This window comes from Phallusia mammillata, chromosome 5, assembly GCF_965637545.1.
Source record: "Phallusia mammillata chromosome 5, kaPhaMamm4.hap1.1, whole genome shotgun sequence".
NCBI classification, from domain to species: domain Eukaryota; kingdom Metazoa; phylum Chordata; class Ascidiacea; order Phlebobranchia; family Ascidiidae; genus Phallusia; species Phallusia mammillata.
Window position 1 is genome coordinate 1333264 of NC_137256.1, and position 19032 is coordinate 1352295.

Here is a 19032-nt window from a genome sequence, read left to right on the forward strand (position 1 = left end):
TTATTATTGACACAATATATCATTCATAGGGCTCTATCGCGTAACAATGGGTTAGACAACTTGTGTTTTGTATATATTTGGGTCGCAACTGTTCGGTTTTTGATTACCGGTATTGCATCACAATGATTAGATTGTGACACGAGGTACCAAGCTGTACTGCAAAACATGAGCAACATTGCGAACTAGAACATAAACGTATCAATTTTTTAGGTAATAAATTTAAACGCCAGTAAATTGAATTTATAGCGACCCCAGAAAAAGTTTAGGCGACCCCACTTGGGGTCGCGACCCACAGGTTGACGACCGGTCTACCTTGAAGACCACTGTTGTAGAGGTTGCGCTGTCAGTGAACTTTTCATTTTACATTATTTAGCCCGCTTTTTACTGTTGTAATTGGCCCATTGCCCAGTTATTGTTAATCGAAAACATTTAAGTGAAATAATTAGGTCGATATGGTGTGATGCTCAACACACCTCAAAACGTGTAAATTCTTTGGTAGGTCCCAAGTCATTTTACGGCAGCTGCAGGTTAGGTGCAGCTCTTGCTTCGGTTTTGCTTTAGATACTTCATGTATCTTTCGTTGAGACAAATGTATTAAACAATTTTTGTTGTGTCTTAGCTGAAGTTTTTTGGCAGTGATTTTTAATTAGCTCATTTCCCTTTTTAGAATAGGTTAGGTCAGGGGTGGCCAAACTTTTTTACCAGAGGGCAAAATTTGCAACTATCTTGCCACTGTGGAGGGCCGGATTAAATGAGATTTACGTAAAATTTGTCGTAACTGGTTGCCATCTTTATTAAAATATGTATTATTGTAGTAGAATAACAATAACAATAAGTAGGCCAGGATGTGAAAAAGAGCACATACAGCTATGTTAGCTACTTACGTCATGGTTGACAGACTGTTTTAAAAACAACGCTGCAAGGGTATTTATTCTAAAAATAACAACGCTTGCCACAAGCTACTGCTAGTAGCAGCCAGCGCTGTTGCACTGCTTGTTCACAGTGGTAAATATGGTGCTTGAAAAAAAACCAGGCAAGGTGTTTGGCGGGCCGGATGAAACAGGACTGTGGACCGGATGCGGCCCGCGGGCCGTAGTTTGGCCACCACTGGGTTATGACTATGTTCAGATTTTTGCCCTTCTGTTAGACTTTTGTACATTCTTTCGCTCTAGTTGGATTAGCCTACAGCCATATTTTAACTTTTTGTACAATAATGTGTAATTTAACTACTTGAATTCTTCATAGGTCAAAATTTTGATTTTTCAATTTGTAGGTCAAATTAATTTTTTCTTGGTCAAAAAATAATCGCCCTAGTTATAATATAATACTATATTACTTAACGCTACGCGCTCATGACACATATGACGCAAGCAGTGTTTTTTAAGGTGTTTTGGGGAACCGTTTTGGTCTTCTCTCCAGCGTTTTCCCAAAATTCCCCAAAAAACAAATATGGCTATTTTTTGGTATTTAAATGAAACACTTGTGGTCTCTTAAAACTACTTAGCGGTCACCCAAACCAAACCTAAAAAAAACTGGACGCAAGCAAGTTTTTGAAAATTGAATTGGTGCTTCATGGAAACGATATGAATCTTTAGGAAAGAGTGCACACAAAAATCCGCGAATTAGCCAATAAAATGGCCTAAAAATGTTTGTGAAAAACAATACAGTACTTTTTTCGCTTTAATTTTAATTACCCCTCTTACACATTTATCCAACAACGTTAATCAAGTAAATTCAATTAACACATAATTAACATTTTACTCACCGTTTCACATTCCCACCCGTCCTCCGTAATCTTGTTGGTTGTCGAACAGTCGATCTCGGCGCTCACAGTTCCACTGTAAACAATCACACCACCACTTACATTGTGTAGACATGGTAGAATCGAATTTGTCGATTACTGGGTTGACGCGAAACAATTTAAGCGTTCACTTTCTAAATGCGCGTTTGGCCATCGAGCGTTTTCTGCGTTTCCAGCTGCTCGGGTTTACGCAGGTCGCTCTGTGCACTCGTAATGTTCAGGTTTCGTGTAAGCAAAACCGTTTTTATTGAATACAACAGGAGTGTCAAACATGCGGCCCGCGAAGTAACTTTAAGAAGTTATGTGTTTTATTCAGGCGGAATACCCTGTCAAACCAATGAGTTTATATGATACATTCATTCTTTATTAGAGGTAAATGCAACGTTTTAAGGATGATCAAAAGTACCCATCCTTAGAATAAGCAATTGCGATTGTTGCGTCATTGTATGCCATTGTTTTACTCAAAGCATAGTTGATACACTCTGCTACAATGTATATCTGTTTGTTGTTTATTACAATACTAATATATTTTTTGATCTACTCAATAGTATTACTGAACATTTTACTCTTTAACCGTGCAATCTTTATTGTTGTCATGTTACATTGTTACAAATGTTTTGATAGTACGGCCCTCGACTTACTTAAAAGTTTATATTTGGCCCCCAAAGTTGTTTGAGTTTGACACTCCTGAAATACACCATGTTATCATGTAAATAATATATGTCAACGCAAATATATGCAAAAATAATATGTTAATGGATTTTATTTTGGTTCAATTTAAGTTGACCAAAGTGGTAGCAAGGTAAGGAAAGATAAAGCGACAATATTAGTCATTAATAGACGGACTAGTTCCGAAAAATACTCGTTTCAACCTACATTGAAAACGTTCCGCAACCTGTTGGTTGTTTTGTCTCACAAAGACACTCATCACTCATATCAGGACAATCGATGACGTCATTGCATACACTTGACCTTGAAATCACCGTGGGGTCATTTATGCATTGGAAGCACAAAGAGTGATTAAAGGTGACAGACGGCAAGCGGCGGATGTCTCTGCAGGGCAAAATTAAATTTGAAAACTATGGTTGAAACATCGGGCATTGTGAGCGCTCTAACATACCTGGGATCCGACTTCATCATTTCATCAACCGATGTGAAGCAGAGATCAGCGAAATTGTCGCAGTCTTGTACGGCGTCCCATAGCAACTGCTGGGGCAACGTGCAAGTTTTACCGTTTCTGGTGCACTTGAAGCCATGTCCGTTCGGTCGGGGCAGCGCGGGGCAGTTGTTGCAGGGATCGCCATCACACACCGATGAACGCTTCCAGCAAACCGATTCCGAACACCAGAAGTGGGAAGGGCAGAGATATTCGCACGGGGAATTTCCATCACAAGGCGCATGTGATTTGCAGACCTCATCTTTTGTTTTTGGACAGGAAGCGTTGGTTGGATCCATTATATTGCGACAAACTCCATGAATGTCGAAACAATCGCATCGTCCCGCTGAGCTGGGTTTAAAATAGTTACTCTATGGTTGCAACAATAACAATAGCTCCTAGAGTAGGCGCTGTTGCCCCGCGCGTTGACAATTAAAAGCAGCACATTTGGTAACATCTGCACATAAGAGTACTGAGTAAATGTTTTCATAATTTAACATGAATCCCGATGTTACACTGGTGTCAGTTTGTCCACCCTCAACCATTATTGAGATTTGGCCATATTAAGGATCACGTGTTTAAACCGTCAAGCTGTTAAAGCAATACAACAACAGGTTACAGATACGTTTGTTTAAAATAATTACTTTGTTGGAACAATCGTTTATTCACAAAAAAATCAAGTAAACCTACCGACGATAACGTTTTGATTTGTCACACATTTCGGGGACTTTCCCAGTACAATTACATTCGTCGCTCATATCAGGACAATCGATGACGTCATTACACACACTTGACCTTGAAACGATCATGGCGTCGTTTTTGCACTGGAAGCACAATTGATTGTTGAACGAGGCTTTGGAGGAACGACGGACTTCCCTGAAAACGAAATAAAGGTCATTCAAGTATCACATTACCTCAAGATAACAAAACAAACGTCAAATGACTTTTTACATGTTGCTCTCTGAAAACGTTGCACACCAAAAATCTAAAAATTGCAAGTTTCCTTTTTACCAATGTGTGTACGCTTGCATTATGGTTACCAAAACTTTTGTGTCTCTACGTTATCACTTTTTTACATTAGTCGCCTGTGTCTCGCATTTCTTATATTGTCTTTAATTTACTAGGCTAGTTTATCATAATTTGTTTTCTGTGTGTGTGCTTATTTGCCCAAAACGTGTTTATCTTAATTTCACGATGTGTCTTTTAATGTGTTTTACGTTAATCCCTTTTCACATCTTTTTGTCACGTTCACGTTTACCATTTTAACTGTTTGATTGCCTCTTATAAATTTATTTCCCGGCACACTTTGCGCTCACTACATCTTTGTAACTCCTATCCTGTCGTGACCTTTCGCAGCATTTCAGCTACAATTTCAGGTGTAACCAACTAAAGATAGCCGTTAGGGCGATGATAATTGGCCAGGGGGGTTTCGACCACGTGACTTGTTTTTTTATTAGTTGTTTTAAGTTTATTGCTGGTCACGTGCTGTTGTGAGAAGTTCTTCTCCGGCTGTCGTTGTCAACTTGTCTTAAATTTTGTGCTGCGCAGACCTTGCCAATATCTTACAGTTTTATTCAGTGTTTTTCAATAAAGACAGCAGTGCTCGAACGCGTCTAAACCTAGAGTTTTTCGTGGCTAGACGTTAGTGCATTTTTCGAAGAAAACCAATAAATTGGACGCCACAATAGTATTTAAAACTCAGCTGATGTATGAAGCACAACCGACCTAAAAACATATACATACCTCACATCGCCATTTTCGGGCGTGTAGCATAAGTCAGAGCCATTATCGCAATCTTGTACGCCGTCCCACACAAACATTTGCGGGAGTAAGCACGTACGGTTGTTCTTGACACATTTGAAGCCGTGACCGTTACTCCAGTGTTGAAAGGCAGGACAGTCATTACAGGGATCGCCATCACACACAGTTGAACGCTTCAAACAAGTCGAATCCGGGCACCGAAAGTGGGAGGGGCAACCGCCGTCGCATAGAGTTTTGTTCTGACAAGTGATTTCGCCCTTGCAATATTCCTGCCTCCGTAGCGCACACACTTTGTTTATTGCCCAAATATCATGTATGTTGTCGCAGCTGTGAAAGTGGAATCATTATATTTTGACTTTTATAAACACAAATTAAAGTGTAATCAGCAACCAACATTCTGAAGTTTGGCTGCGTGTTGTTGCTGGTAATTACCCACCCACATAAGGGTATTTCCCAGGGTAAACGACCAAAAGTATCTGTACTATCGGGTTAATAAGGAATTTTTTCATTAATGAAGTAATAAACGATAAATTATTACAACGCGTAAAATAGATAAGACTGGAATGAAGAAAAATATTGCTAGTTTTTCGCAAGTTTACACGCGTCGCGCAAACTGTGCTGTTTTATTTCACAGGTTAATCATGTTGTAGAATTTCGAAGCCAGATGCTGGAATACAACAACAACCACGTTTTTATAAAACTTTGTTCAGTGTTATATCTTCACTGTCAAACATTTAAAGCGACAAGTAGAGTAAACAACAACATAAACGTCATTTGATAACCGACAAAGTCCACCTGATATAGCTGGATGATAAGTTAGCAGGGTAGGTGGGAAATGTGGCCAGTTTCTCGTCGCTTCTGTCTCTGCAGCCAGGAATATCACTGCAAAAGTTCCTTGAGTCAACTATTCTCCCATCATCGCAGGTAAAATCTGCAATCAACAATCACAAACATATAATTGTGAGTCGTTTTATATTTGCGTCACAGTGACAGTTGACCAATGCGCTACAAGTGAACTATTTAAAATCACACCAGAATTTAAAAAAATACTAAAACCTTCATATATCTTAGTTAATGTTACTAATTAACTTAGTTTTAAATAAAGCGTTGGTTTGTTGTTTAATAATTAAACATTCAAACTTACTCATTGCTTGGCATGAAGCCGGTGCGATGAACCAAATCAAGGTTGCAGCGAAAATCATCATGATGAGGTTTCTGAAGGAACACAACAGGGGCGTTGTAAAGAAATACACTAGTGACAAACTTAAACCTGCGACTTCCCTGAGCGTGTGCTCATAATATACTTTATATGTAAGATAATTTGCTTACCTTTTCAAAAAGTGGTGCAACATTCTAATTTTTTTAGTCGAAGTTTTCTCAATAAACAACTAAAATTTCTAAACTTTCTAAACTGTGAATTACCTGAAAGAGGTAAACAGGATTAACCAGTTTGTTTAATTAACCCGAAATACTGAATTTCTGCGTTTGCGGTCAGAAAGGTTTCCAAACGTATTTTCCGCTTTCAGCAAACCAGGCAGATGATTGTCACTTCCCAAGCCCCGCACGTCAGCAAGACTTCCTGTTACGCATAATCAAATTGTTTCCAATATTTGTTCCGCTGTTTACATTCTCGGGCGAAATTAATACGCAAATTAATTTCTGTGCACAAAATATTTACGCCAAATGCCGCAGAAGTGATGGCTAATACTTTTTAAAGCAAAAAATAGTTTTGTAATTTTTTGTGGTAGGCAACTAGATTAAACTCAAAACACAGTTTGCAAACCAATTGTTGATTGCAGCAAAAATTTTGCAGCTTGAACTGACATTGATCACAACAATAAATTCACAGAAATCCCGCTATTGGTGATATTGATTGACGTTTTCTCGGCAGTATTTGCACACAAAAAATTCCAAATCCATTTTATTATTGATTTTATTTAAACGCATGTGTTAATAATAGAACATTAAAATAAAACGGATGCAAAATATAATAAAATACAACCAAGATTTCACAATTTAAACGCAGATCTTAATATTTTTTTAGAACTAAATGGAGAAAATTTTACCAGCTTTTTATCTTATTTGGAACATGTTCTCAATTTGAACCTGTTACAACATTTGAAGCACGATTTTTGTTGCGCAATACGAACACTTGTGACGTCACAAATAGGTTTTTGAAGCACAATTTCGTATTTATAGGTTCAATGCTTTTTGCCTTTGTTCATGTCCCAACTAACAATGTGAGGGAGTTTAGTTCGCAAATTCGCGCGAATCACAACCAAGCACAAACAAACGTTTCAGGTTTCGTCCTTCACTGCTCCACAAACCAGTCGTTGCCAAGAAAAGAAAAGTGTAGTATTTTTGTGGTGGTTGGTATAGCACAAATGTTTTTATAAAATGGCCCCGTTGCTTTTTGCCTACAAGGTTGGGAACGAGCGATCTAAAAACTGTTTTGCTTAATTAGACCTACTATACGTCCTCTTTTTGGAAGACATGTTTTACGCAAACGCAGGGCTGGGGAAAAATTAACAACAGTTTGCGCCCTACCAGGGTGGATCATGAAACTTTTCGGGCTATATGCAAAGCCGGTTTCCTCTGACCCACGAGCCTGGACCTTCATTGGAAATAGCGGTGTCCCTACTCTATTTCGTCTACACCGCGGCCAATGCAATGCGGTGGAGGCCATGTCAAGGCCGTGTTTCTAAACGCACCTTATTTTAGCTAAAGCCATTTAGCAACGCGCCACACCTAGCTAAAAATCGTTCTAAGCTAAAATCCCTACGTGGCGCGCGAATCCAAACGTACCCCACCTATGTTAGGCTAAATTTTACTAGAGCATATGCCTTGCTATTTTTAAATGCTTGGTGATCGGCTGATTTTGTATCACGCCTTCAATGGGCCTGGCGTACTGTGATTTATGTTTTGTTTAGCTAAAATATTGTAGGTTGCTGTGGAGTATCGTAAATGAATTCACCTATATCAACAACACAAGGTTCAATTGAAAACAGCCATCTGAAAAGGGGAATTAGATTCGGCTGAAATTTTAGGTCTTGTGGCTGAATATTCTGTTCAGCAATAATCTTTTATGTCTGTTCGGTGCATCACTACTTAAAACACTTTCTTTGAATTTCTACCTCTTGTATTGTCTCAAAGTCGTTCAACACAACCACCTCGTTTCTTCCAAGCCTCACACCCATTATCTTCCCGTACTTCTTGCTCCAATCACGGAAAGTTCTTGGAGGAAATTTTCCCAAAATGGGACCACTCCAAACACGGGTATTCCCCTGGGGCCACGGGGAAAACCCGGGGGTTTGGTACCAGTAGTGGGTCAATCTAAACACGACGAACCAAAGTAAAAAATCGGTTTGGTTTCATTTTAGAAAGTTAATTGTATCAATTATATTGTTACCAGCCAAATTCATTGCGCACTGTCAGTAATACCCCGTAAGCCCGCCAGAATATGTGTGAGAAATCAGATTATTTAAACATATGTCGTCGAACCTACATAAAACTCCTAACACCTGAAGTCATCTCGCCGGTTTTGCTCCTTTCCGAAACAATAAACTTTTGCAGTGCTCTACAGCTCATATAGTTTTGTGACCCCATTGAGGTCACCAGCACACGCAAATAGTTCGTTTAAAACAGTTGTTACATCGCCATTGTACATATTATTATGTTTTTTATTTTTCCCGCCAGTGGCCTTGATTTCTGTGTATGACGCAATGTTGTGCCACCTGGAACATTGTCTGTCACACTATCGGTGCTTATGTTGTCACAACCTTGGCATTGTTTTACCGAAGTCACGTCTTGTAAGCGGGGCTGCCTCGTGTTTATTAGTGACTGGAACTTACCGCGTCTGCATGCGTTTTTAACTGGTCAGTTATGTTTGTTTTTAAACGAACAGGAAAGTTATGCTGTTACAAACTGCACCGTCCAATGTGTGACTTGTACATTTAGTGACCGACGTGAAATCCGACGTCGTCCACCCATGTGTTTTTCTGAACGGAACTGTGTTATTCCGGTAAGATTATTGTTGCTTAAAGTTTGCCGTCCGTCACTAGTGTGATTAAGTGATGTGTATATGTGATGTTATTAGATGCTGTGTTTTCAGACCTTCTACTGATCGCTTGCATTTAAACGAGTCCAGTCCTTTAATAGTTTGGTAAGCGTAATGTCATTGAAATTCTGTCTCTTGCCTTGTCTTAATTTGAACCTGTTTGCAGAAACCGCCTTTTGAATCTTGTACTCGCCCTGCTGCCGAGCGCCATCATTCGGCCATATTGTAGAATAAAAGAGTTCGTTATATAGCTGCTGGCGTCTTGGAGTTTGAGCGCAAGGAAAGACGCGTTAAAGACAGTTTTGGGAACACAAGCGATCGCCCCTGCTGTGATGTCTGGAGGCGCATGGAGTCACGCCTTCCGATAATTAAGACAGCGCAACAACTGTTTCTAACACGAAAACTTTCTAACACGAAATGCAGGGTTGACAAACTGGTTTAGTGTGCAATCGTAAACTTTCATAGGATTTTTTCCATTAAAGTTGCCGTTTTTTAATCAACAAAATGTAGGGTATAGAAAATCACTTAACCAGGCAATAGCTTTAAGTAATAAAGTAAATAAGCTGACTAGTACTTAAGCCCTGAGTATATGGTATCTACAATCATTTGCTTGTGATTACACAGCCTAGATGTAATATGTTGCTTCCCAAGTGTTAAACTCTCCATTTCTTAATCCATTTAATAAATTCCAAATATGCATGCGATAAATAAACGAATACAAACAAATTTTCGGTTCACAAATTACATGTAAATATTCTGTGCAGGAAATACAAGGCAAAAAATCCACCTAACAACTCTTCCTCAAAACAAAATTGCCAAACAACATTTAAATGGAAAAATTGAAGCAGAAATTGCGTTCGTTTTCTTCAAGGTATATTAAAAGGTGGAAAACCATTAAATTGTACAAATTAATAACAAAAAAGTCATTTTAACCACTAGCGTAACTACGTTACAGAGTATTAATAGCAAGGTATTTGAATAGGCCAGTAGTTCTCAAACTGTGCGTCGCGACGCCCTGGTGCGTCGTTTCAATTTTCCAAGGGCGTCGCACAATATTCGTTTCGTGGCTTTTAGTTACTGTATCAATAAACACAACTTTATTAAAAAGCTTTCTGATTAACTTTTATTTGCTGGTGCGTCGCAAGTCAAGAAAACTTTTCCAGGGGCGTCGCAACAAAAAAAGTTTGAAAACCGCTGGAATAGGCAATAAAAAGAAGCACACACTTAAACTCACTGTTTCACAACCAACACATGTTGCGGATTCCGAATAAACTACTTCTTAGTTCACGGCACATTCTGCAGCCAAAACAAAAAAAGAACATGGTTAACTTAACAAGCTGCAACTGTAATGGATGAATATAAGTAAGGCAACAAACGTTTTGTTTTTAGGGCCTAAAACATGAAACGACAGTTGGAAACTTTAAAGTAGGATTTTGTTTCTAGTCACACTTGTGTTCCCTTAACGCAAGGGCACACCCATTAAACTGATGGACACATATGAGGGACACAACAATAACGTGACATCAAGTACAGCTTAGTCGGTTAATTTTAGTAAGGTGACACAAAAACAAAATTGTTTTATCGTTTCAGAAAAACAAACGAAATTTTCACCATATTTTTTCTTAAGGTATATTCTCAACAACTTTGATTTTCAAAAAACACATTGAATTTAAATGTCAGTGTCAACTTTATTTAACGATTTCAACCACTCTGTCGCCTTCTTGGTTTATCTCGGCGTTGTATCTCACTGCTAAATCCGATGAGCGATTTATGGATGCTCGCAGTAAAGATATTTTTTCCCCAACGAATTTCTTTGCTTTAGACAATTGATCTTCAACTGCCTTTGAGTAAAGCAAGGGATTGAGGGCGCTGTTGATTGGAAGCAACAGACAAGCACTTAACACGTAAGCATCTGGTGGCATCTTGATTCCTCCAACACTCAAATATCCCATGACACAAATTGGAATCCAGCAACAGAAGTCGGTCAAAATCAACCTTGAAATTCTCTTCTGCATCTTGGAGCTGACATCAGTGCTCCTGGACCCTTTCATGCTATTGCTCTGCTTGTAGATAAGAACATATGCAACCACCATGTAGATGAACATGAGAAAGTTGATTGTGATGAGGAATGTTGAATATTCCCAAGCAAACTCACTGGTTTTGGCAAACAAACGTGGCATACAGACACTTGTTTCTCCATAATATCCAAACTCTCCCTGAACAGTATTTCGCGGAAAGGCTGTTTTGATTGCTTGTTTTACTTCGCTCCAGCTTTCAGGCTTCACATTGGTAATTCTTTCTGCAAGTAGAGACATGTTTTTCCTTGAAACAAAATCACTTCCAAAGAAGTAGTTTGGAAACCAAACATCAGTTACAAAATATTCAGAAGTAACATTAAGCAAAGGAATGGTTGCCAATAGAATAGATGAAATCCAGCAAAACACTTCAGCAAGTAAAACTCTTCTCACATCAACACTTCGAATTACAAATGGTTTAAATGCTGATACAAGGCGAAATGTGGTCATGGTTGTCATAGTAAAGGCAGAAGCTTCTGAAGACAAAACTGCAAGCGCTCCAAGTCCTGAACACAAGCTACTTGATCTCCATTCCTTGTCAAACAAACAATACGAGCCAGAAAATCGAGTTCCTTGCACAATGACAACAAGCAGATAAATGCCCATTAGAAAATCAGAAACACTCAGATTCAGAATAAAAACGCTGGTGTTTATAAAAACGTTTTGGTCTTTTCTGGCTTTTTGTAGGCCGCGGATAGTTGCAACAAACACAAATGAATTTCCTCCCAATGCTAACAGTCCCATTATCCAGAAAATACCTCGATAAAACGAATTTGAAATCATTTCGTTGACGTCTGCAAACGCATCACCAGCCAGATTTACACATTCGTCACTTCCGTCCGAACAGTCCTGAATTCCATTCTGCACGAGTTTCAATTCAATCGACAAAGGCTCCTTGTTTGTGCAATAAAATCTTTTCTTTTCACAGCGGCATCTGCTTTCATCAGATTCATTGTCACAATCAATAATTCCGTCACAAAGAGTTTTTCTGTCAATTGATATCCACGAATCACTTTTGCAATAATATCGAGTTTTGTGACATAAAGCAGAAAATTCATCTGAACCGTCGTAACAGTCAACTTTTCCGTCGCATACCTCCGTGCTTTTCAAACTAAATCTAATAGTGGAAAAACAATAAAACGTATTTGGACAATTTATTTCGCCAAAATGCCCAAGTTTGTCGCGTGTAGATCCGTCACATATTGATTCCAACAAATATCGGGCTTTGTATCCTTGACTTAGGCCCCACTTAACCTTGGTTCTCAAACGCACATTGTCTGTTTTTGCACACTTAAATATTTCGTCAAGACCGAGGCCGTCAACGTTTTCTGGTAAACATTGGGTTTGTCGTGCTTCATCCGAAACGGAACAATATTTAGTGTTAATTTGATCGACACACTGTACACTAATGTTGCACAAAGTCTCTTCTTGGGAAATGCAAGTGGAACTATTGTGACAATGCATCTGATTTTTGGGACAATCTCCTCTTATTTTGTCACACAAACTCTGATTTGGACATAAACATTCATCAGAAATATCAAGGCAGTCCACTATTCCGTCACAAACTTGCTTGGGTGATATGATCAACTTTCTATCTAAGCACTGAAAACATTTGAACTGTCCATTAACAAAACAACGATCAGATTTGTCAGAACACTGAGCCTGTGAATCGTAAACGTTGGCTTGGGGCAAAACACAAACATCTTGTCTGGATGTTCCAGAGCATTTGAAGCCGAATCCTCCTTTGTTTTCGTCGCTTTTGTCATTGCAAACGCGAACCGAATTGACAATTCCATCGCAAAAGTAATCGTTCAACATCAGCTGTTCATCTTTGCAAACGAACATGTTGTGACAAAAATTAGAAGGATTTTTACATTGGGCGGTAACACAGATCACTTTCTCTGTTCCGCAACTGTTGATGTTATCAGCGCATGAACGTTGAACAACTGAATTGCACACAGCTGGGACTGTTGAATGTACAAGATACCTGGCAAGCTGTTCAACTTTACAAGTTATAGCAAGCATGGAGCAAGATCCACATGTGATGTTATGGAATGTGCAGAATTCGTCACTTCCATCGAAACAATCTTTAACGTTGTCACCTATCCAGTCAAAAGGTATGCATCTGCCAGTAGATGGGCAATGTTTGTTACCAGGATCACACGGACATCTTGCGTAAACTCCAGAGCAGTTACATGTGTGGTGTGTCTCGTCACTTCCATCAAAACAATCACGATTTCCATCACACAACAAAGATCGGTCAACACAACTTCCCTCTTTTCCAATACATTGTTTTGTTCCAACACACGCACATTCAAATTTATCAGCTGGACAAGTGCAATTAACCTCATCGCTCCAATCTTCGCAGTTTTTTAAACCATCACATCGCGTAACACTGGGAACTAAACCTTGACCAGGACAGTTCTTGTTTTTGTGACACAAGCATTGGATCTTATCAGTTGGATAGGTGCAGTCTTTTTCATCGCTCCAATCTCCACAGTCATTTCTTCCATTGCATTGTGCCTTTCTACTAATACAAACTTTCTTAATGGAAGAGCTACAGTTGTTTGTTTTGTAACAAGGGCATTCAAAGTTATAATCAAGATTGCAAGTAAAAGTGCAATTAAGTTCATCACTCCAATCTCCGCACTCATTATTCCCGTTACAAAAACGCGATTTTCCAATGCAATTAAAGCGATTACAGCTGTTTGTTTTGAAACAATCACATTTAAACTTTGTTGCTGGACAAGTACAATTAACTTCATCGCTCCAATCTCCACAATCGTTTTTTCCGTTACATTTGGCACCTTGGCCTATACAACCTCTGGCAAAAGTACAGTTTCTACTTTGGTAACAAAAACATTCAAACCTGTTAGCAGGACAAGTACAATTAACTTCATCGCTCCAGTCACCGCAGTCATTCTTACCATCACATCGCTTTATTTTCTTGATGCAGCTACTACGGGAAGTGCATTTGCCTGTTTTGTGACATTTACATTGAAATTTATCAGCTGGACAAGAGCAATTGACTTCATCACTCCTGTCTGGACAATCGATTTTTCTATCACATCGCAGGCTTTGAGTTAAACAACCATATCCACCTTTACAAGTGGTGTTAAAGCAATCACACCGAAATCTGCCTTCAGGACAAATGTCACCAAACTCGTCGCTCCAATCCTCGCATTCAGCCCATCCGCTATGTACCTTCGACATCTCAATGCATCCTGGTTTGCGTTCGCACCGACCGAACTTTTGACAAACGCATTCGAACATTGAAGAAGGACAGGTGCAGTTGGGATCACGATACGGTTCCTTGCACACCGTAAGATTTTCAGGTCCTGTAAAGTTGTTTTGTCAGTTGCGTTTGTGGTTCTAAAACAAGGTCTACTAAACTTTACGCCATTTTTAACCAATTATGTTTTCAAACAAACAAGGATTTAGGTACAAAAGTTTAATTTGTCAATATTTCAATCCTTACTTGTGAAAAGTCGAGGAGCAAGACTGAAATCCTCACCCGGACATTCACCTTCCGCGCATCCGAACACGAACCATAGAAACAATAACCACAACATTGTTGTTTATCTATGCAACTCTGAATGAAAACAACATTTGGATCAAACTTTTTCAGGCATCTAGATAGCATAAATCATTTTCGTATGAAGTATCTATCATTGATCAGTGGGCACAAACTTGAGTTACAGATATACGGATTGTATCACAGCAGTGGTATAGAAAAAACCAACCATTCAAATTTATTTAAATAAACTCAAATGCTTCAAAACGGCAGACCACGAGAGATTCCGCAAAGAAACTTTTGGGCCTACACCCATATTTGGAGATGTCCTAAATCAGGTGTGGGCAACCTTTGTAACTGTGGGGTCAAATACAACTGCGATAATTAGATCGCGGGTCGCACCTTTTTATAACGCAAGGTGATTTTACTTCGTTGCATACCAAAAATGCTTTACTACAAGAAAAATTCGCATTTGATTCTCGCAGCATATTGTCAGGTTGCAGAAAAATAGCACAAGGCGCACTAACCTGCTCAAAAATATGTAATAATTGGCCTTGTTTGCCAGTACTTTTGAAGTCCAAGTGTCTCTGCGGGCCGCGCAACCTTTAATCAAGGGCCGCATGTTGCCCACCCCCGAGACAATAGATGATAAGCTGCAGACAGTGCAAACTGTTTCGACCAATAAGGTCTCATCAGTGCAGCTGGTGACGAGAGATCGGCCGTATTGGCTAATGTCATCCAACGGCACTTCAGTTTGTGAAAACTGTTTCACAATGGCCAAGCAACTGTTTGGGACCCAAAGTAAAGTTTCCTCTGTGCTGTATGGCCAGTTGTGGCACCGAACAGAATAGGTGAGGAAATGGGTTTTTACCCTGTTGCTCCCAACAAACTGGAGTGCCGTTAGATGGCTACACTAGCCAAAACGGCCTATCTTTCGTAACCAGCTGCACTGATCGGCCTACCTTTCGTAACCAGCTGCACTGACCTGAAAAGTTTCGACGTACCACAGTTTGAGAACCACTGGTCTAAATTCTATAACAACCTAAAATCGGAACAATCAAACATCATCTTACGATACATCGGTCGTTGAGCACTGCGCTTGACGTTAAGGAACAACCGACATTTTTCAAAAGTGCAACTTAACACCAATCACCCCATTTGCCTGGTGATCTATCAGCGGTATATTATTTTTAGCAATTCAGACCTCAATCTACAAACAACATATCACTTTATAACAAAGTATTGCTCATCCAGCAGTTTTTATTATAAATAATCGACGTTTCGACGTCCTATACAAGACGCCTTCATACAGTATGCCTGGCAGCAATAGCCTATTTCAACATATCACTTTGTTGAAACAAACGCATTACTAAAACCTACATATAAACAAAAATGCAATGGGAATAGAATAAACGGCGCCATGCTTCTAGATCAGTGATTCCCAACGTGGGCGATACCGCCCCCTGGCGGGCGGTGGTGTGTAGCAAGGGGCGTTGTGATTTCTTTTTTGATTTGAGGGGCGCCGAACGTTCGAAGGGGGCGTTATTTATAACATAAAGTCCTAAAAAAATCATGAAAGCTGTACTGTGTAGATAACACTAAAATACAATTCTGTGTACTGTTTATCCAAAAACACTAGCCAACATGTCAACTATAGTGAACGATCGTTGCGTATATTACGTCATTAAACGATTTTTGCGTAAAAATGTCTTATTTTAGTCAAAGTTGGTACGGTTATGCAGTAACTAATTGCCAGGTTGCGCTTTTGTCGCCGAATCGGGCTACTTTGGACGTCGAGTTGCTTTTTTCATGAGTTGCGGGTTGCGCCTTTTTGGGCGGGTTTGTGAATGGCATTTTCCACCCTATGACGAGTAATGATTGCATTATTATTGTGACGTCAAAACCGTTGTAAGTTGAATTTTGACAAAAGAACTAATGAAACTGCCCAGAGCATCGGAGATTCAACATCCAGCTAAGCAAAAGAATGCTTTCAGCCCAGGCAATGTAACGTTCATTTTTCAAACAAAGAAATTAAACTTTACTTTCTAGCTTATATATGGCTGAGCGCGGTTTTAGTGCAGTCACTCAGCTTTTAACAAAGCAACGAAACCGTTTGGAAATCACTAAAAGAGGAGATTTGAGAATCCTTCTTAGCAATATCGAACCAAGAGTAAAAGACTTGGCCGCTAAACACCAAATTCAGCAATCTCATTAGATATTTGCTTTTATGTGCAGCGAAGTGTGCATTTAAGCACAGCATCACAGAAAAAAAGTGTTCTTCACTCATGCCTCTGTTTTTATTCCTGTACATTTTTGTTAATACGGTGTTTGACATTTCTTGCTGAGAAACGATTGTTTTGCAATGCGTTCATTTGCATTAAAAACATTGCTTACATCAACATTTTGTGTGTATTTTAATTTATGACAAAATGACATCAAACTCTACGTTGGCTTTTTAAAAAAATCGGCAATGATTGTTGGACCTGGGGGGCGTTGTAAAAAAATCGAAAGCGCAAGTGGGCGTTAGTACAAAAAAGTTTGGGAAACACTGTTCTAGATACTACCCTTATTATTGATTCAAATTTATTAAATCATTAAGATGAGCTAATGAATCAATAAACATTAGGTCAGATGCAGTCTTCATCTACCAAGCAATCAGCTGGGAGATTCTGGTTTATAATTAAATATACTGTATTACCCTTAATATTGCTGAAACTGCTTAAGCGACGTTTAGGTTATGAAAGCTGCTTTTTCAACCGTTTGTATATCGAGTTCAGGGAGCAAAACCAATATACAAGTCACTTTATTGTTCGTACGCTTTCATAACGAGAAATCATTACAGATATAGTAGCGTTTTTCAACGATTGAGCAGAGAATGTGTTGCTACATTGTGTAAAAAAGGCTAAACTTACGGCTAGTCGGGTTCAAACAGATACACCAAATCTAAATTATTTAAAGCAATGATAAACTGCACAAACCTAAAAAGACCTTCCTAACTGAAAGGGGTTTACTTTTACAAGCGACAAAGTGATGCCACAATCCCACACACGCTATAAACAAATTCATCAGCATTATCCCTGTATTCGACCAAACAACTGACTCTTTCACTGCAATAGAGACTCTGACTTTAACTCCAAAACAGTGAGGGTTTTTATAATGATTTGTGGGGTTTTTAACCGGGAAAATAAGAAGAATAAGTTTCGAAAACGTGAATTGTTACAACAAACTACAAAGCATGGATACACGAAATGCGCTTGATGGAACTTTATTCGTGAAAGTGCCTTAATGGAGTTTCGCAACGCATTGTAGTGTTTAAGCATTGTCCGCATTATGAGACACAGCAAAACGGAAATTCTATAAAGAAACTTTATCCACAATCCACGGACGCACAAATCCCGTGTATTGAATTCCAAGGATCAAAACTGTCACGTTGTGCAGGGAGCAAAATTCACGCAATTGTTAATTATCTCCTTGCTTATCGATGCGCTGCAAACCTTCCGCTCATAAAAGATTCGCGATTAAAAGCATTTTACTCGCATAATGACAGGATAAGCGTTTTGCACCCTAATGCAAATGCTTTTCCTAAATCAAAATTCTTAAAGTTAGGTATAAATAAGCCCATTATAAGCAAAATGGTTTGAGTTCTGGACCGAATCTGTCAACTTTTCACTTAAGTCAGAAAATTCCCGGAAAAACCTGGCCTGACTTAAAAGAGTTCTTGCACAAAGGCCATCGATATTATATTTAGATTTTGATCCGCTAACCTGTGACAAGACCTCCAATAATCACTTTCCAGTTGATGGGCGTAACAATTGTCTATGATTGGATGTCATTTAACATTAGTAGTCTTGAATCCTAAAATTAAGCAAGTATGAAAATATACATGGCAAAACACATACATGCAATACATTCTATGATAGACTTGTCTTATTTTTATTTTGTATTTTTATTAACAACTTTAATCTTCTGTTAATTTTTCGATTAGCCTTATTTAAAAAAAAAAACAGAATAAAAAACTTGCATCTATCACAAAAATATGGAATTTTTTTCACAAACCTGGTTACTGAGGACCTACCATTTTGTATATCCGGGTTATCATTTGTCTTTCTATCAATTAATCCACCAACGTTGTGCTTGATCTACTGAACAGGACATTTTGTATTGGGAACTTTTTCCACTTTGATTTGCAGTTGTAGTGTTTCTTCATGAGTTTACTTAACTGTACTAGACATATTTTTATCAAAATCTTAGCTTTAAATCCATGTAGTTAGAAACGGTAACTTAACCAATTAGCCTCATTTCTGTCTAACCCACAGTGCACAGTGTAACTGTCGACATTTTTATCATCATCAAAACAAACTGTGCAACTTGAACACCTAAAATGTCAACTGCCTGCTTTACTACAACGCTGTAAGCAATCAAGTAAATAAAACTGCAGCTTGCCAGGAATAATCTTTAAACTTAAATCGCTCTCCTCAATTATTCTTTTTTTCTTTACACACGTCGCAAGTTTTCTTTACACACGTCGCATCACACAAACTTAAATCATTTGACAAAGTGACAACAACTGCGTTCGAAAGTTACTGATTTTCTTTTTTAGTAGAAATCTGCTGGCTAAGAAAGTTTTATCGTTTTTTCATGTGGTTTGAACACAGGACCCTCCCGCGC

At 38.8% G+C, this 19032-nt stretch overlaps 1 protein-coding gene across 1 annotated transcript; it reads right to left on the minus strand.

The window, feature by feature from the left end:
- Positions 1-9482: 9482 nt before the first annotated feature.
- LOC145230092 (uncharacterized) lies at positions 9483-18768 on the minus strand. The gene is made up of 4 exons (XM_080095467.1): positions 18440-18768; positions 18129-18219; positions 14329-14442; positions 9483-14188 (listed from the first exon to the last, which is right to left on the minus strand). The coding sequence occupies exons 3-4, from the start codon at positions 14420-14422 to the stop codon at positions 10464-10466; spliced, it is 3819 nt and encodes a 1272-aa protein (XP_079951593.1). The 5' UTR covers positions 14423-14442; positions 18129-18219; positions 18440-18768; the 3' UTR covers positions 9483-10463.
- Between the last annotated feature and the right edge of the window lie 264 nt (positions 18769-19032).